Here is a 21179-nt window from a genome sequence, read left to right as displayed (position 1 = left end):
TTTACATAATCGGTCCCGTAAATGATTGCGGCATGGTTTGTGTGAATGGTGCGTCCTTTTAAAGATTTTTGGAAGCATGGAATTGGTAAGCTTGTGAATTCTATTACTTTATCAATATATATAACTGATTTTTATCAAATTAAGAAATGACAGTATTAACAAAACGCGTGGACTGAGTAAATTGTTAATAATTTTCTAGCTCAATTTGGGTATTTTCATCGTCCGTGACCAGAATCGCTGCGACGCCAGTTTACGACTATCTATCCTACTGACAGTCAGTTAGTCAGTCATTCAGTTAATCATCCAAGAAGGCAACAATGGAGTTGGGTGTTGACAGTTGAACCAGCTGTGGAAAAACATTTTTGACTCAATATTGCTCTCGGTGTTGATAGTTGAACCATCTGCGGAAAAACATTTTTGACACAATATTGCTCTCGGTGTTGATAGTTGAACCAGCTGTGGAAAAACATTTTTGACTCAATATTGCTCTCGGTGTTGATAGTTGAACCATCTGCGGAAAAACATTTTTGACTCAATATTGCTCTCGGTGTTGATAGTTGAACCATCTGCGGAAAAACATTTTTGACTCAATATTGCTCTCGGTGTTGATAGTTGAACCATCTGCGGAAAAACATTTTTGACTCTATATTGCTCTCGGTGTTGATAGTTGAACCAGCTGCGGAAAAACATTTTTGACTCAATATTGCTCTGGGCAATATTTTTTCTTCATTTTCACTAACCCTCTCCATCTCCAGTTGCGTCCAGGGAATCCAGTTAAAGAAATATGAAGTGGTAACATAGCTGAAAAGAAATGTTGCTCGGCAACAGGAGAATGTTTCTTCGCGGCCTTGGGTTTTTCACAAGAGTAGAAGCAGCAACCGTCACCTCGAGTCACTCGCTGTGTCACGATCTGTTAACCACGTCGGCTAGTTCCTTCCCCCAGTTCCTTCCCCCTTGGGGTGATTGAGCATAGATGGGGTTGGCTACTGCCTAGCATTAGTACCGGTTACCTTAAAATTGCTTCGCCAGGGGCTGGGAGATAGGTGATCGAGCCCAGGTTATTTTGGTGTGTCCTGCTTAGTCTGCTAAGTTAAATATACCTTAGTTTTACCAGACCACTGCGCTGATTAACAGCTCTCCTAGGGCTGGCCCGAAGGATTAGACTTAGTCTGCTGAGGTGATACATTTTTATATAGTGATATCGTGTCTTGTTGTTTTTACCGCAGTTCAGGGGGTTATTTTTGTCTGTCCGTCTGTCTGGTAGCAGGCGTAATGAAATCTAATGAGATGATTTTGATTCTCTTGACCATGCCAACTCTTTGCTGACGTCCACAGAAAATTTCTCTCAGAGAGGGAGTTACCCAATGAATGTTTCCTTCAGATTTCCTCGAATTCCATTCATCTTCTCTGGAAATACTTCATTTAAACCCGGACAGACAAGGGAGGAAGCAAAACTGTGGGGTTTACAGCACCCTGGTTACCATCAAGACGATTAGTTTTGAGTGCGTTTGGGAGATTTATGATTCGTCCCAGTCCTTTTTAGTAGCGTATTTTTTCCCCATCTTTTCCTATATAATACTCTGAACTCCGTCTTCGTGAACTGTAGGTTTGTAGCCAAATTACAGAGTAATAATAATCATAAACACCAGTTATTTATTGTCACGAATTGATTAATATCTGTTGAATGACCCTTTCTTCGCGAAGGTGTGCGGTCTACCCAGGACCCACTCTAAGTGGGTCTACCAAGCATCCTTGATCAGTGGAATGTATTTGTCTCATTCTCGTGAGTTTCTTTCTGTATTTCGGGGTTTTTTTAAAATAAAGGTTATCTTTCTTCTTTCACAGTGAAAAATTGAGCATTAAGTTCATTTTCCCCTTGCTGGTTAAAGCTACACAAACCTGTAGGCGTATCTGTTTATTTCACTAGCAAAAAAGATATAATCTGTTTGGTAACAGCTCATAAGCACTACAGTTTTCTGTAGGAGCCTTGGGCTCGTCTCCGCTGGAAAAAAAATTACGTTATTTATGTCACAAATCTACAAAGTCTCTTAGCAAGTATTTTTATATATATATACTAATGATGAAAATGCTGAAATCCTCTGTGATAACCATTAACAGGGTTCCCTGATAGGATTGGAGGTATAAACTCCTTGAGACTGATACACAGCAGTCTGGGAGAAACGTTCGACGTTTCTTTATCGAGTCAATTAGACTGATGTGAAAAATAAAACACGAAATAAAGGTGACTGATTCAGTTATTGGTATGTCTGTCATGTTACTACATACTGCCGTTCTGTTCTGTGCATGCTCGCCATAATAAGCATTTTTTGGTTTATTTCATATTTCTCTTTGCCTTCTCTTACTTCCTAATGAGCACCATATTCTTTGGAAGCTTGAATTTCAAGTCAGTGGCCCCTGTGGGTTTGTTCCATATGAATAGGGTTCATCTTCTGAATAATAATAATAATAATAATAATAATAATAATAATAATAATAATAATAATAATAGTTGGTGAACATTTTGAGTAATGAAAATAGAACCCAGTGAACAGTACATCTCCACCATCTTCCCTCTTTCTAGAGTAAATATCCAAGCGCAAAATGAGGGAGATGGTTTACCAGACGAGGGATCATCGAATCTTCGTCGATGTTCGATATAAGTTAATCACCTGGAGAGGGGTAACTGTACATTCCCCGAGGACATCAAGACCCGCTCACTCCTCGCGAGATGACCGGCTGACGCCTACAGACACACACACATTCATATATATATATATATATATATATATATATATATATATATATATATATATATATATATATATATATATATATATACACACAATAGTTGACCAACCTGGCTGCCCAGAAAACTCTGAATGACAGCCATCATTCACCTTTGAGAGGAAGTAACACGTTGTGTGATTTTGATTAACATGTCCCCGCTAAACCAAAAAACCCTTCACTAAACCTGAACACTCCCTAAATCAAAACACACACCCCTAAACCTAAACACCCACTAAGTCGAAACACACCCCCCATTAAAGCTAAACACACACCCCCACCAAACTGAAACACCCCACTAAAACAAAACACACCCCCCACTAAACCTAAACACACCCCCTGCTAAACTTAAACACATCCCCACTAAACTTAAACACATCCCCACTAAACCTAAACACACATCCTCAACTAAACCTAAATACCACCCTGCCCCCCAAACCTAAACACAAACCTCGATACAGAATTATTAATCACAGGAAAGAAAAGCATTTTCAATCATATGTTTCTATGGTCTCAAGTACTTGAAATGAGGTATGATAAACCCGTAGAGTTTATTTACAGCATTAGTTACAAAGGGAAGGCGAAGGGGGCGGGGGCACGGGTTTGAACCTACTTAAAAACCTTCCTGGTGTCAAATGAGGGCCACCTGCAAAATTTTGTCTAGTTCAGTCAAGGGGTTTGGATCTCTATAGAACACAAGGCTACATTAGTTACAATCACTTTTATTATTATTATTATTATATATATATATATATATATATATATATATATATATATATACACACACACACACACACACACACACACACACACACACAAAACCTAGGCCATATTGGTTGATGGCAATAATAATAATAATAATAATAATATAGTGTATAAGTTTACTAGCTTTAACTTAGTCTAAAGCTCCCTCGCCTCTTCAGCGGCATAAGATGTTATGGTAAACTCTTTGTCTTAACTTTTTTTTCTTTAGTTTTCATTTACTTCCTCTCCTCCTCTCCCGGGGAGGAAGAAACTCTGAAAGTCATTTTCATTCTTTTGTCTACTTTCATAATACCATGAAGACGTTCATCACTCTTGACTGGATAATGCTTCCTTGTTGCCGGTGGCTGCTTTTATTTAATTATGCATCTGCTTTGTTGTTAGTTAAGGAAGTTGAAGTTCTTTGCTACATCAGATTGTTTTTACTCTTGAGAAGAAGGAAGTCTTGTGCAAAGAATATACTCTTAAGTAATGTATATCACACACTATGTATATATATATGTGTGTGTATGTATCTATATATATATGTATATGTGTATGTATGTATATATAAACATACATATATATATACTGTATATATATATATATTATATATATATATATATATATACTGTATATATATATATATGTATATATATATATATATATATATATATATATATATATATATATATATATATATAATACATACATTTATACATAACTGTTTCTTTAGTGTACTGTATCTTTCCCTCCATGAACAAGAGATTGGAAAGGCTCTCCGAAGATTATCGTGATGAAAAAGTAGAAACACTTTTGTAAAACTCTTTATGCACGCCAGAGACTGTTATTTTTGCAACCGACTAGATTGTACGCCATACGAGTCCGCAAATGTTACTTTGTTGAGTATTTTCTCTTTAATCTCTAAAAATGTAACGGAAAAGTGGAGTTCGTAGAATTCATCCCCTGTTCATCGTACGTAAAACTGGCGGAGTCTCTTTGGTGGACGTGGAATGATATGAACACGCTGACTTGCAGATGAATTACTAGCAAGGTTTTGTTTTACCTTGTTTGACTACTACTACTACTACTGCTGCTGCTGCTGCTGCTGCTGCTGCTGCTGCTGCTGCTACTACTACTACTACTACTACTACTACTACTACTACTACCATTATTATTATTATTATTATTATTATTATTATTATTATTGCTTTCACGTGGTAAATATATTTGTAATTTTAAGACCAAAATACATGTTATCTTTTCCATTTCCTCAAAACTTATTGTAGGATACTCTTACTTCTGTAAACATTGAAACCTAACGCGAAACCTAAGAAGACGCTTCATGGGCTCAGTAATCACAGAGGTAAGATTAACCTAAACAGAAGCTTAAGAAAATCGAGAAGTTAAGAGGTCTTTGTAGATTGTTTAGGATGTTGGTGTATCCTATATTATTATTTATTTATTTATTTTTATTTTTTTATTTTTTTCTATCACAGTCATCCTACTCGACTGGGTGGTTTTTATAGTGTAGGGTTCCGGGTTGCAACCTGCCTCCTTAGAGTCCATCACTTTTCTCACTAAGTGCGCTGTTTCTAGTAGCACACTCTTCTGCATGAGTCCTGGAGCTACTTCGGCATCTAGTTTGTCCAGAATCTTTTTCAGGGATCTTGGGATCGTGCCTAGTGTCCCTATGATTATGGGTATAGTTTCCACTGGCATATCCCATATCCTTTTTATTTCGATTTTCAGGTCTTGGTACGTATTATTATTATTATTATTATTATTATTATTATTATTATTATTATTATTATTATTATTATTACCGCCAAACTGACGTTAATCTAACAGAGGGTTGAGGTGGCAAGCCCCGACCCAGGAGACGATACGTACCCTTCTGATGGTACCTTCATTCTGCATAGGGTCCATATTGAGAGAGGGTGACCCCGGCTAAACGGCGGGAATCTAAAGGTTCATTGTCCTTATTCATTAACTTATTTCATGGAAATAAGTGTTTGTAGCTAAATGCACCAGGTATTTAATTCGCTACTTAAGTCAACAGAGGCACAGTGGGGTATGCCTAAAGCGCTCCGCTTCGCTTGGAAATCGAACCCTGTTATATACAGTTAATATTGCAGAGTCCTTAGAATTCAATAATTAGCTTTTTTCTATTCTGATTTCTTGCAGATTCTTCTGTCTCAACGACCTTACTTCAGGTTTAAATTTCCCTAAAGTTTTTTTTTTTATATTTATTATTCTTAAAACTCCCAATCCCTTAGAAGTTGTGCGTAAAAATTTTAGTCGTCCTAAAATGTTTCGGTTTTATCCGCTTCCTCCCCCGATTTCAGTTCAACTTCTTCAAATGTTTTCTGTCTCTCAGAACGTTTCTGCATAAGTTACCTTAAACAGCTTTTGATATCTGTCATTTTTCTGTAGATTGTTTCCGAAATGTTTTTCAGCTTCATGGAAGCCCGTCTATTTCATTCCTTTTGAAACTGTTCCTTTATTTGCCAAACTTTTCCGTTGCAGCTTCTTGAACGTTTCTTGTTTTGACAATCTTTTTTTTATTCCAGGAACTTCGCTGCTGCATTTTATCGTAAAACAATTCACTTTAGAAAAAAGAAAAAAAAATCCTTACCTCGATCTTCTGGTAACATTTCCAGTCTGTTCAGAACTTTAATCATTAGTTGTACTGAAAACTGTTGGTTTTTTTTCTCCAAGCTTTCTTAATTAATACTGCACTTTATTAAACCTTGTTTGAAACTTTTCAAACGATTCAAAACTCACCCGAGTGCTTCACTTAAGAGTCTCTTTTATATTTCATTAATATTTTTTCATTTCTTTGGAGTAGAGAATAATGGGGCGGGTATCCAAAGGCCCCTTTGTATCCGAGGTCAGAAGGAAACGAGAAAAGCGAAGGAATGCTCCAGTGATATGTTTCTCTATGCTGGGGTCACCTTCTGGCCTTGAGATTCACTGGACAATATGGTAATAGAATTGGGGGTTTACGCACACTGGTGTTTGAATTCATAATTTCACTTAATCACTATTGATTTATTATTATTATTATTATTATTATTATTATTATTATTATTATTATTATTTGACACCCTCCTAACAGGTGGAATTAAAAGTAATTGGAGCATCAGCTGCATTCAATCTGTATAAACTTTAGACACTGAATGCAGCTGATGCGTTCAGTTCGTATTCACGAAGAGCGTACAAGCTACTGAAAGAGCTAAAATGCTCAGATTTGACTCGAACCCTTCCTTTAAGTAGCTTTGAACGTAAGACGAAAATTTAAAGAAGACGTTGTAATTCTGAGTGATGGCGTAAGCAATCTGTGTCTTGACGTAATCGGTGTTTTGTGGGAATCTTGGATAGCGTTCAAGCCTGGGGGATCTGTGAGTAATGTCTCCGTCAGAAATGTTTTGTTGAGCCTTTTTTATCTGGAGTTATCGCTTGGAGTCCTGCGTCTATTGTTCCCATTGTTGTTGTTAGCTGTTCGCTAGATTATCCCAGAGGAAATACTTGTTTATTTGTGAATAACTTGTACTGAGGTAAGGTTCGGAAATAATCAACCTGTCGTGATAGAGTGATGTCATGCAGTGTGCTCGAAAATATGAGGAAATAATTTACCATTTTGATGACGGATATTGTCATGATGATGCTAATAATTATTAATACTATTTCTGCGTTGCATCCCTCCATTATTTTTTTTTATCGATTATTACTGTATTATTATCGTCGGTATTCAATGAAGAAATTAAATACACAATCTTGTGCATTTAATCAAATCAAATGTAGACTCTTGCCAGTCAAACTGGATAGCTGTTTTCCAAAATTATTGCTGTTATTCAGAATTTGCATCCCTGTTCCTATAGGAACTGGCAAAATGACCTGTATGTTTTGTAAAAATGGGCATGATTTCATTATACACGCTCTTCCATCTAAACTATTTATCAGGCAGCTAGGTTAACACTTTAGAAAGTGTCCCATTGTTCAGCTTTACATGTTAGAACTGTGTCCAACGGCATAACTTTACACTTGGAAGTGTATTCTAATGTTCAATTTTACACATTGAAAGTGTCCAACAGTACAGCTTTACGTATCGGAAGAGTATCATAGTGTGCAAATTTACATTTTGGCAGTGTGTTGAACTGTACAGTAGTACATTGGGAATGTGCCCGATTGCACAGTTATACATGTTGAAAGTGTTTCGAACTTTACAGCTTTATGCATGAGGAATGTTTTCAGCTGTGCGGCTTTACATTTAGGAGTGTTTTCATTTGTACAGCTTTACATTTGGAATTTTTGCAACTGTGCAGCTTTACAAATGGAAAGTGTCCAAATGTACAGTTTATATATTTGAAGTATGTCTGACTTGACAGCCTTACATGATAGAGTGTGTGTACCTGTACAGCTTTACTTTCACTCCATCTGCATAGCTTTACATGTTGGAAGTATTTCCAGCTGTACAGTTTCATATGTACAAATTGGGTCAGCCAAGCAGCTGTACACATGGGAAGTGTGCCAAGCCTTATAGCTTTATAAATGAGAAGTTTGCCCGGCTTTACATGTGCAGTAGCTGTACAGCTTTACATGTTGCAAGTGTCTAGCTGTGCAGCCTTACATGTACTCCAGCTGCACACCTTTACATGTTGAGAGTTGTCTCCAGCTGTGCAGCTTTATGCATGCGAAGTGTGTCAAGCTTTGCAGTTTCGCGTGTGGGAAGTGCATCCAACTGTACAGCTTTACACGTTGGGAGCTCGTTCAACTGAACAGCTTAGCTTTACTCGTGTGAAGAGTGCCCCAATTGTGCAGCTTTACACATTGGAAGGGCGTCCAACTGTAAATGCTAACATATGACAAATGTGCTCAATTAAATCATTTTAAATATTGTACCAAGTTGAAAATGTGCCCAGCTTTGCGCCTTTATGCAATAGAAGCGTCTCCAACTGAGCAGCTTTAAACTGTATTGCGTCACACATTGGATTTGTGTACACCTGTACGGCGTTACAAATGGGAGTTGTGTCCAGCTGAACATCTTTACACAATAGAAGCGTATCTAACTGAACAACTTTACATGTTGGAAGTGATTTCATCTGAGCAGTTTTAGAAGGTTGTCCAACTGTAGTAGCTTTATGGTTTGGGGGGTGTGGAGAATTGCGTAGATTTACACATTGGAACTGTGTCTAGCTGATCACCTTAACACTTCAGAAGTGTGTACAGTTGTGCGGTTTTACATGTTGGAAGTGTGTTCAACTGAACAGGTTGACACGTCGGAGGTCTGATCAGGTGAAATAATTTTTTTATGTTTGAAAATATGTCCAACCGAACAGATTGGCAAGTTGGAGGTGTGTCCATCTGAACAGTTTTACACTTTGAAAGTGTGTTGAACTGAACAATTTTACACGATGGACTTGTGTTCAACAATACGGCTATATATGTGACAGAAATGTATCCAGCTGTACAGCTTTACATGTCATAATTTTGTCCAGCTCTATAGCTTTGCATGTCAGAAATGCGTCCAGCTGTACAGCTTTACATGTCAGAAATGTGTCCAGCTGTATAGTTTTACATCTCAGAATTGTGTCCAGTTGTACAGCTTATACATGTCAGAAATGTTGCCAGCTTTACATGTCAGAAATGTGTCCAGCTGTACAGCTAAGTATGTCAGAAATGTGTCCAGCGACACAGCTTTACATATCAGGAGTGTGTCTAGCTGTACAACTTGGCCCTTGAATTAGCTAAGTTAGAGAGTTTTATGTTGACTGACTGAATGAAAATGTATTCGCCTCAACGGCCTGTAATGTAGATTTAAGCCTTTTCACCATAGAGAAGGCGGATCAGGATGTTTGAAAAACCTTTTGGTTCTCAGTTGTAATTTAGGGTGAGGTAAATATCCCCTAGCTCTTTTATATCGTGCCCTCTCCCATATCCCCCTAACAGAGTCTACTAACTGTTAAGTACACAATTCATTGGTTAGGTCAACAGAGGCGTAATTTTTTTTCCAGGAAACAGACATAAATCGCCTCTACCTAGCCTGAGATCGACGTCGCAACTGAAACTGCTTGACCAGAGGAATCACTTTTTTTTTTCTCTATATATAAAAATTCGTGTTTTTTTTTAATAAGAATAATTGGCGTCACAGCACCAGTGGTCATTGATGTCGGTAAAATTGTAGAGATTGAAAGTAAAAGAAGGGAGGAAGCTCAGAAGCAGTAAATGGGGAAAATGTAAATTGAGGGAGGGGTGAATAAGAAAAAAATTGGAAGTACAAAAATATGGAGAAGGGGATTGTTTGGGTTGGGGGGAGGGAGAAGTAGAGCAGTCCCACCTGCCACTCAACCTCTCAACCTCTCTTCCCAAAAATCAGTCTTTTAGTTTTACATTACGGTACTTTAGCTCAAAGTATATTGTGTATATACGAGTAAAAATTTGTATTTAATCTAGAAGGGGGTTTCAGCTTCGTCTACCCGTGATTTGTTGGTATTATCCTTCGTTTTTAAATGACTTTTGTATTTACACCAAAATCCCGTTTTTGTACTGTATAATTGAAAGAAGAATTTTCTGCCTAGGGCATTATGTATTGTATGTTTCCACGCCAGCGATTAAATTTTATAAGATAGTTTGATATGGAATTATTTATTTGTTAAGGGATCGTTGAACTTTATGAATATCTTTGCGTAGTGAATCTTTGATCGCATCATTAGAGAAAACTAAGCATTGAATTATTATTATTTACTGTTATTATTCGGTAGATGGAACCTATTCGCGTGGAACAAGACAACAGGGGCCATGGACTTGAAATTCAAGCTTCCAAAGAATATTAAGGTGTTCATTAAGAAGAAGTAAGAGGAAGTAAAGGGAAATACAGAAAGAAGAGATCTCACTTAATAAAAAAGAAAATAATAAATTAATAAATTAGTAAATAGATAAAATGTATTAAAATGCAAGGAGAATAGTATTAGGGTAGTAATGCCTTTTGCACCTTCGCTTGAACTTCTGAAGTTCCAGTTGCACAACATCCTCTGCGGGCTGTTCCACAGTCCAGCGGTGTGAGGAATCAAGGACCTCTGGAACTGAGAAGTTCGACAGCGAGGCACATTTACCGCATAGTGGTGGTGATGCTCAGCGAATCTGGTTGCTCTCGGCAGGTAAAGGGGATCAGGGATCAATTAGAATGCGAAATATATATATATATATATATATATATATATATATATATATATATATATATATATATATATATATATATATATATATATAATGCATATGATTAACGTCAGAGCGATTTAGATATTCACGAGAAAGATGGAATGTTATATGATTCACTTCATATGAGGGTTACGGACGTGATAAGGGCCTTTCAGCATTACAGATAATCATTTCAGTAAATTATTATTACCAGAATAACAAAAGAGAAGAACACAGATTATTAAATGAGTATTTTCAAATTATTCCTGCCGTTATTTTTTTCAAGCCCTCGTGTGAAAGTTGCGCCTGTTACAATTTACTTTCTTAATATATTCTTGAAGTTATTTTTGAAATGCGAGCCTTTTAAATAATCAACGAGAATTCGAATCATTCAGATTGGAAGTTATTATAGTGGTTGCTATCATCAAGTCTTTTTGAAACGTAGGGCATAATAAGTTTTTCACCACTATTCGAAAAATTCAAATGATTTATTTCCAATCATATTTTGCAAATCAGCCATTTGAAAATTGGAATAAGGGGAAATGGGAAATTGTTTGATTAATTCTTCAAATCGTTTTCAGAAATCGAGGCCACGCATAATGATAAATATTACGGTGTGAAACTCTTGATGAAAACAATAAATGTGACAAAAACGTTCTCATTAACGGCAGTTATCAGAAGATCCGGTATCATGATTCTCTCTCTCTCTCTCTCTCTCTCTCTCTCTCTCTCTCTCTCTCTCTCTCTCTCGGGACGCGAAGAAATTGATCGCTTACTTGAGCCAAGAAAAGTTTCCTTATTTTCGCGTAAGGTACGAGAATGAAAGCACGAAATCTCTCTCTCTCTCTCTCTCTCTCTCTCTCTCTCTCTCTCTCTCTCTCTCTCTCTCTCTCTCTCTCTCTCTCTCGGGGACGTGAGGAAGTTGGTCGCTTACTGGAGCCAAGAAAAATTTCCATATTTTCACGTAAGGTACAAAGATGAAAAAGATGAAAAGCACGAAATCTCTCTCTCTCTCTCTCTCTCTCTCTCTCTCTCTCTCTCTCTCTCTCAGATAAGATTAGATAGATCAGGTAAGAATATATAGGTTTCAATGGAATTTCGCAAAAATTGCTATTCTTAGAGAGCAATTCCGATTTGATATGAGCTTAAATTTTGAAGAATTGAGTTTCTCTCTCTCTCGCTCTCTCTCTCTCTCTCTCTCTCTCTCTCTCTCTCTCTCTCTCTCTCTCTCTCTCTCTCTCATGAAAGCGTGCATCCAGCGAAGACAGCGTTTGAATGAGGAGCACATCGCTTTGTCACCATAGATAGAGAGAAAAGCGGCAGAGTATAACAGAAATACGGAAACAATAGCCCCTAAATCAGATATTAAAAGAAATTAGATGAAGCTATGGAAGACAGGCCGGCGATGATGATAAAGGATTAGAGGACGAGTCAAATAAACTCTAGAGATGAAAAGTGAATATTAGGAAGTGACTCCACGAGGATTTAACAAATAAGATATTAATGTAATAATAAAAGATATGCGACCTTGGTGGCTTGAAGCAAGAAGAGAGTGATGAAATCATAGAGATGATAAATAGAAAATAAGATGAGGAAAGCAAACGCGTTGATGGAAGATTACATCACAGACACAAGGAAGGGACGGTAAACAGGATAGGAAGAAAAATAACGATAAATGCGATAATTGTCAAGAACGCTATAAAAAGCGGCAAATATCAGAAACACAAAAAGATTGTGTGAATTAATAAAGGAATCATGAAAACAGTAGATGACACTAGGTGATAAACTAATTAAGAAATTGGGAAGAAATAGATTGCAATAAACGTAGACGAATATACTGAGAGCTAAAGATTAAAGAAAATGGCATGGTATATTAGGTATTGTTGTAATAAGAAACATATAACATTAAAGGAAATGAGAAGAAATACTAAAAAAAAAAAGAAAGTAGTAGATAGTAAAGGGTGAAAATGTCAAAATTACGAAAGTCTTGAAGAGGTGGCAGAAATTTGGAAAGAGGAAATCGAACAGACATTTAATGAAACAGATACGAACAAGCAATAACAGAGAGATCTAGTTAGTTAATTTAATTTGTAAATCTGTAAATATGAGGACCGACTCATTGAGAGGGTAAAGAAATCAGAAATACAAAGAATATTTAACAAAATGTCAGCATAGATGGAAATACGATGTTTTAAAATATCTAAATGATACGGAATGATTGAAAAATGAGGCTCATTTAAAACTCTTATGATGCAAGAAGAGAAAACATTGGATTATGAACTCTATGTGCTGGTGTGGCTCAAGTTATGGAAGTTTTTTGACCAGAGGCTTCCTCCTTGATTCATAAGTAAAGGAAATTTTATATATATATATATATATATATATATATATATATATATATATATATATATATATATATATATATATATAATATATATATACATATATATATGTATGTATGAATGGCTGTATGTATGTATATATATACATATATATATATATATATATATATATATATATATATATATATATATATATATATATATATGTATATGTAATCCCTCCTGGGCCTCTGTAGGCTAATAGGCAGAGCGCTGATCTTCTGTTTCTTAGGCTGACAGCCAGTGGGGGGACAGGTCCCAATGTCTATTACACGTGGCCAGTGTGTCACTAGGCCCGCTGTTTAACTTCCCAGCCGGAGGGCTGGTACCTATTTACCTACTGAAGCTCTCGGGTTTTTTCGGACCGTTAGGTTGACGGCCTGCCGGATTTTTGCAGTGGCGCAATTCGAGCCATCAGTGAGGGGCGGGATTTGAACCCCGGCCTTCTCGACTGGTAGCCATTATATATATATATATATATATATATATATATATATATATATATATATATATATATATATATGTATGTATGTATAAATTGCATATATTTTCGATAAAAAGCACAAAGGTATATATACCTTCAAGGCGTCTGATACATTAAAATAGAAAAGAATGAGTTACTTCCAGAAAAATAAACAAAATATTTGAAAACAAAATTGGCAAAACCTTAAAATATAAGTTCACGAAACAAGATAGAGTCCAGACTGAACATGTCTCCAATTAATCGCTGAACTCCGGATTCTTTTCTGTTTTTCTTTGATTGGTGTTCAGGGCTGAAACCCCGCAATACCCGAAGCTTTTTGTACGTGCTGAACAAAGGAATATTAAAACTGTGGGTTTTATCAGTTTTTCGCCGATTCTGTTCGGATTTACATGAAAATGTTTCTGTTTTATAGTTTGGCGAAACAATAACCATAAAAAAGAAAATTGCTATCTACCCTTTCCATTTTTATTCGGTTACATATTTACCTAAGAAAATTTTTGAAAGGCAATCTAAAATTTACTGGCGGGGGATTTTCAAAGTTTTTGATTTGTGTGTGTTTTTTTTGCTAGTTTTACTTTTGTTTTTATATCTGCAGGCTATCATCATTCACTAGAGTTCCAGTAATCCTATATATCTAAAAATTAAAAGTTAAAAAATAGAAAATAGAACTTCATTTACTCCTCACATGGAGGATGGTGCTGCACACAGCGCTCGATTTTCTATTTCCCTTGTGATTTGTTGATTTGTTTACGTTTTTATCTGTTAGCATATTTTTTCATTATTCACAAATTGTTCTGTTGCAAAGAAACCATTGCGTATTGTTTGCTTTACTCTAGTAGTCCATTATGTCCTTTTATTTTGCGTTTTATTGGTCACACACACACACACACAGTCCAGTAGGTAACAGCTCTGCTTATTCAGCAACACACACACACCGTCCAGTAGGTAACAGCTCTGCTTATTCAGCAACACACAAACACACACAGACACACACCGTCCAGTAGGTAACAGCTCTCCTTATTCAGCAAGAAACTCGAGATGGATTCCTGCGTTGAAAAACAATATGAGCGCGTTTCCCTTAAAAATTCAGCTTGCTTCTGTTCAGGTACCTGTACCTTTGAATCGTGGACCCAGTATCGCCCGCAGGCGGGCGGCCACTTGGACTCGTGCCCCCTCTCTAAGTCGAGGTAAAAAAAAAAAATTATATATATATATATATATATATATATATATATTATATATATATATATATATATATATATATATATATATATATATATATATATATATATATATATATATATATATATATATATATATATGCGCTTGAGTGCTCAACCCAGATGAAAGTTACAAAGCAGAATGTTACTGAAATGCGAGCTAGTGACAGAGGCTTCCAAAAATGTTTCGAATCTGCCACAGATATTTCAGGTACCTAAAATATTGAAGTTAGAATGCTCAGAGTAGCTGTCTGTCAGCGATACAGATCTAACCCCCCATATAGTAGTGTAGAGGAATATTATGAGAGCGCCATTTTTTTGTCATTTTTGGATTTCGTCATTGCTCAGTTTCATGATAGATTAGCTAATTATCACAGTGTTGCTAGGTCTTTGTGCTCATTGATGCCAAGTTATTTCAGTCGTACCATATTCAGGACTTGTTGCCTGCACTGAATATGTATAAAAATTATATACTTGACCATATAACCGATGCTGAGGAATATGAAGTTGAACACAAACTTTGGAGTTGAACACAAACTTTGGAGTTGAACACAAACTTTGGAAAGGAAGGTGGGATACAGTTGAAAAGGACTCTTTCCCATTGTCAGTGAGCGAGATTTTAGAAAGGTGTTAGTTCCTCATTGGATGGGTCGCTATCGTTCTCGGCTAGCACTGTTCTGGGCCCGCGTTCGATTCTCCGGCCGGCCAATGAAGAATTAAAGGAATTTATTTCTGGTGATAGAAATTCATTTCTCGGTATAATGTGGTTCGGATTCCACAATAAGCTGTAGGTCCCGTTGCTAGGTAACCAGTTGGTTCTTAGCCACGTAAAATAAGTCTAATCCTTCGGGCCAGCCCTAGGAGAGCTGTTAATCAGCTCAGTGGTCTGGTTAAACTGAGGCACAAGTAACTTAGAAAGGTGTTCTGAAAATTACCCAGTAACTAGAAGCTGTTACAAATATATGCATTTTTGCCTGTTTCTTCTGCAACTTCCGAGAGGAGCTTTTCTACCCTCAATCTTGTAGAATTTTAAAAGAGCAGCATTGGGACAAGATCGACTGAATGGTCTTGACAAATTATATAATCTCCGTGCCTTATCAGAAAATCATCAGAAAATTATTTCTTCTGTTACCAATATATTTGCTAGAACAGTCAAGAGGCGACCTGACTTTGTATTGTAGTTAAATAGTTTGTCTTTCACGATAATCTAAGATTAATCAAAGGCACCACAGGATTTATAAAATTTCGAAAGATCTAATTCATATACCATTTTGATTTTTCAATCATTCACTAATAATTTTGGTATTTTTTTTAATTGCAAAATTAATGTTGCTTCGTTTGTAATGATATCTGAAAATAAAGTAGTATTTGACTCTGTAGTTTGGTGGTACAACTTTCCTAGGTGGGGCTGTAGTTTGGTGGTACAACTTTCCTAGGTGGGGCTGGGTCTTCATCAATTTGGGGGGAGAGAGACTGGGTGACATGGAAAAGTGCCCCCGCCCCCTTGATCAAATTTCTGCGGGCGCTACTGCGTGGACCTGGTAGTTAATAGGGTGTTGTGGGCTGCAAGCAATGTACAGGGGCTTTGGACTTGCAAACTCATCCCAAGAGAATTGCTGGAAACCTGAACGTCGCCAGCTTAAGGAGCCATCTCCCTCTCTTATATATATATATATATATATATATATATATATATATATATATATATATATATATATATATATATATATATATACACATATATATGTGTGTGTATATATATTATGTATGTATGTATATATATATATATATATATATATATATATATATATATATATTATATATATATATATATATATATATATATATATATATATATATATATATATATATATATATATACACAGTACATGTGTATGTGTGTGCGTGCGCGCGAGTGGGTGTGTGTGTGTGTTTCAACTAAACGCTTTTTTCTACTTTGAGTGGAGGACTGTAAAGGGCGTCAACCTACAATTTTCCAGCAAGTCGTTTGGAATGAGGTTATTAGACCCATGTCCATATTCACCATTGCTGAGATCCACCACAGTCGACTGAACCACCAGATATATTTCATTGCCTTAGGTTAAAAGAGGCACATTGAACCATTTAGGAAACATTTCCCCTCCGTGGGATTGAACTCTGGTCTCCCACTGTATGAGGGGTGTTTAAAGCCACTGAGTCGTATAAATATATATATAGATAATATATATATGTGTGTGTGTATATACTGTATATATATATATATATATATATATATATAGAGAGAGAGAGAGAGAGAGAGAGAGAGAGAGAGAGTGGGCATCTATAATATTTTATCATACTGTATCCTTTACAGCCGTCTCTTCCTCTTCTTCCAGACAGCAAGATGGCCGACTACGACTCGTCGACGGAACCGCCAAACGTGTCCTATTCCAGTAACGGAACGGAAGAGATCATGAACGACACGGCCGTTAGCATCTTGGAACTGATCGTTCCGGATCCGAACGACCTCCGATATCCCTGGAAGGTGATTTGGACTTGGCTTTAATTGTTTTAATTGCCCCAAGACCTCGTCGAAGGTCGTGAAGTCGCTGCTTATAAATCTGGCCAGATCGGGTCCGTGTTGTTGGGAGAGAAGGGAACAAGCGCCGTTCAGTGGCGGTTTTCAGTGTTTGATTAAAACGTGGCGCTTTGATCACTTTCTCTCGACTAAACTTGGTCAGATGTTATCTGTTGCGATTTATTATTGGATTATTCAGTTATCTGGTTCTTTGATCAGTATTGCCAGGTGATATTTAGAGGGAATACCTTACTTTTCCATTAAATTTATCCGGGTGAAAGGATAATTTGTTCTCAGATGTAAAATGATAATTTATTGGAAATCACGTTATACCTTCTCTTTGGTCAAAAGTTGCCTCATTAACGATGTTATTGTTTGATTTGGACATGTATCTGGCTCTTTGATTACCTTCGTCAGTTTTTACCGAAAGAGAATATCATCATCATCTCCCGACCAAATTGATGTACATAAAAGGGATTATTGCATGGAAATTACGTCACGTGATTTCTTTGCTTAGTAGTCATTAGCGGCACCATCACAGCCGCCAGTTAACGAACATTGCTTCACTTCGTCTATTTTTGAAACGGAAAATGACGTCGCAATTAGAAGCGCGCTTCTTTTTCGACAATTATATTAGCCGGGTTGGAAAGAGTAATTATAGTTCGTGCTTTCGAGGGAAACATCAAGGCAATAGTGATTAAAGGAAGTAATGGAATATTGGATGCTACAGACTTCCATCTGGTGTTGATTCAGGACAGAGGCTTATAGAAATGGCAAAACCTAATACCTTTACCTAGACCAGACTCGATAGAACAGAAAAAGTAGTACTAAAAAAAATTCATATTTAACCTGACTAGGTCTCCTAATGTAATAGCAGTTTTAGTATTATCTAATTTATATAATTTTTTATCTAATTCGCATTATTTTTTTCATGACAGACGATTCCCTTCTTCTACCTGTACATCACCACCTACCTGGTCACTCTCATCTTTGGTGTCATTGGCAATGTTGCCGTCATCGCCCTTATGGCAGGTAAGCATATGGGTGAATTTTGCTGACATCTGATCTTTTTCTTCCTTTTACTTTAGTCTTTAGATTAGGTTGGTCCAATCAGGTAAGCCAAAAAGTATTTCATAAACAAGACTATAACGAGATTTAGTAGCAAAAGTAAGCAGAGAGACAGTAAAGCGTTACAGACAGAAAAACGGACAGAATCACGGAAAAACCAGCAGGATGAGAGCGAGAGACTCTATCAAATACTAACTGCATGTTCAATACGCCAATGATGCTGAGATTTTCAATATATTACTATTTCTATTCTCCTCATGAAAATAGAGAATATTCAGTCGGTTGGAGAACGATTCTGTTCCAAAGATACTTCGAACTTTAGGAATATAAATCCTCTGAGCAGCATTTCGATAAAATAGGAAGTTTTTTTCTTTCTGAAAGATTATGTTTCCACTTTTATTACCGTAGATATCATCGAGCGTAATGCGAGAAGCTTGTTTTTTTTTTTTAAATTGGGCTGACGAGCAATGTGAGCTCATATTTCTACTTATTTCACTTTTAATCAAAATGCTTTATGTGAAATCATTTATTTGATACTGTGTTGTAAAAGGTAAAATAGGAATGAGAAGATATGGAAAATAAAAAAACCGCACTAATGACAATAATTATTTTATCCGTAAAGCTAGAATCTGTAAGTTTCGTTCAGGAAAAGATTTAAGGTGCTGACCAAACTCAATTCAGACAAGTAAAAAATGCTCCGAAGTTTTTACGGCGCAATCGAGTTTTCTGTACATCGTATAATCAAGGCCACCAAAAACAGATCTATCTTTCGGTGGTCTCGGTATAATGCTGTATGAACCGCGGCCCATGAAACTTTAACCACGGCTGGTGGTGGCCTAAACTCTATCGGCGCCAGAAGCATGATTATGGCTAGCTTTAACCTTAAATAAGCAAAAGTTTACTGAGGCTAGAGGGCTGCAATTTGCTGTTTGATGATTGGAGGGTGGATGGTCAACATAACAATTTGCAGCCCTCTAGCCTCAGCAGCTTTTAAGATCTAAGGGCGGACAAAAAAAGTGCTGACGGACAGACAAAGCCGGCACAATAGTTTTCTTTTCAGAAAACTAAAACTCGGAATCGTTGGGTTAGAAATTGTTTAATAATAGCGATTTTTACAAATCCAAATAGAAAACGTGCATAGAGGAGCATGTACATTGTTTGCGAGATTTGCCACGTATTTTAATATTTTGTGTAACATCTGTATTTTGACACTATAATATATATATATACATGTATATACATATGTATATATATATATATATATATATATATATATATATATATATATATATATATATATATATATATATATATATATATATATACACGTGTTTATGTTTTATGTAACAGTACTTGTTGAATGATCTCTGATAAAATATATCTTCTGAACGCAGTGTGAACTGACACATTTTAAACTTGCAAAGAAACTTTCCCAGCATCATTCCCAGTGCATAGCCATAAATCTCAAACCCAGTAACACTTTCCACAACACACGTAAAATTTCCCCCAAAATGCAAAAGTCAAAACGCAAGTTCCCTCACCCTCCCTCAGGTGACCGCAAATCCCGCAACACGACCAACATGTTCCTGGTGTCGCTGTCGGTGGCCGACCTCCTGATGCTGGTGCTGTGCGTGCCCCTGGAAACCGTCTACTTCTTCGTCGTGCTGTGGGACTCCGGGGGCGCGGCGTGCAAGACGGCCAACTACTTCATGATGCTCTCCTTCACCGCAAGCGTCCTTAACTTGACCGCCGTCAGCCTCGAAAGGTAAGTGCTGTGCAGAGTTCGGAAGTTCTACTCGAATGTTTTGGTCGGTGACGTCACGTGTCTTTGTCGCTCTGGTTGGTGTAGAGTTTTCGAGTGGGTCCGTTCTTCGGCGTCGGTGGTTATAGGGTTTAACTTTGTTTTTTTATTTGATGTCTTATTTCGAAGTTGTATGTTAGAATGTGGCTAAATAGGTACCAATAGTCTTTAAGTATACGTACAGATATATATAATATAAAATATACATGTATGTATGTATATGTATATATACATATATGTATGTGTATATATATATATATATATATATATATATATATATATATATATATATATATATATATATATATATGATTACATTCATTCATATTCTAAATTTATGTATGTTGGCGTTGCGTTTGCTTCATTTTCATGGACAGAAAACTTTGATTATATCATTTCTCCCCCCACTTTTTTCTTTTTTTGCGCCCTATGACTTTTGGAAGTGGCCCGTTCACAATTAATTTTCTTCCCGTGACGAAGAGGCAGCAATATCGCTGACCGGAAACAGGTACTTGGGTTCACAGTGATTTGGGCCCCAATTTGTTGGTTAATTGAGGAACGTGAGTCGATAAAATTGCCGTTTGGAAGTAAGGTTTACTTTTCATACCATTTAACTATTAAACATGGAAGGCGATTTCACGAGTTTTCAGTTATTATTGGGTTAATTTACTGCCAGTATTTGATTAATTTTACTGTTTATATATGACTGATTCCTGAAGTTTTACGGGCAAAGGGAAATAATATTTGCGAAAGTGAATTAATATTAAAACTCATCGATACTTGCGTAAGATTGTTTTGACGCTCCTTCGCTTGTGTATATATTATCCTCCTTCCCTTGCAGCATTTGGAGAATTAAAAACGTATAAACAGTAAGTTAATCTAATAATAACCTACTTCTTGGGGATTTAAACACCAGACCGTGGAAATATCATGGCAAGGCTTT

General features: G+C 36.5%; 1 protein-coding gene across 8 annotated transcripts in view; it reads left to right on the top strand.

Moving 5' to 3' along the window:
- Positions 1-21179, top strand: part of LOC136825712 (galanin receptor 2a-like) — a 513143-nt gene that overhangs the window by 353850 nt on the left and 138114 nt on the right. For 7 of the 8 annotated variants that reach the window (XM_067082474.1, XM_067082478.1, XM_067082480.1 and 4 more), the window contains 3 exons: positions 17186-17334; positions 18306-18399; positions 19987-20200. In XM_067082474.1, coding sequence (XP_066938575.1) covers positions 17194-17334; positions 18306-18399; positions 19987-20200 — 449 coding nt within the window. In that variant the 5' untranslated portion in view covers positions 17186-17193. The remainder of the gene's footprint in view (positions 1-17185; positions 17335-18305; positions 18400-19986; positions 20201-21179) is intronic. The other variant, XM_067082476.1, reaches the window with a different exon arrangement.

This window comes from Macrobrachium rosenbergii, chromosome 39 (genome assembly GCF_040412425.1).
Source record: "Macrobrachium rosenbergii isolate ZJJX-2024 chromosome 39, ASM4041242v1, whole genome shotgun sequence".
Taxonomy (NCBI): Eukaryota; Metazoa; Arthropoda; class Malacostraca; order Decapoda; family Palaemonidae; genus Macrobrachium; species Macrobrachium rosenbergii.
This window is presented reverse-complemented; position numbering and strand designations above follow the sequence as displayed.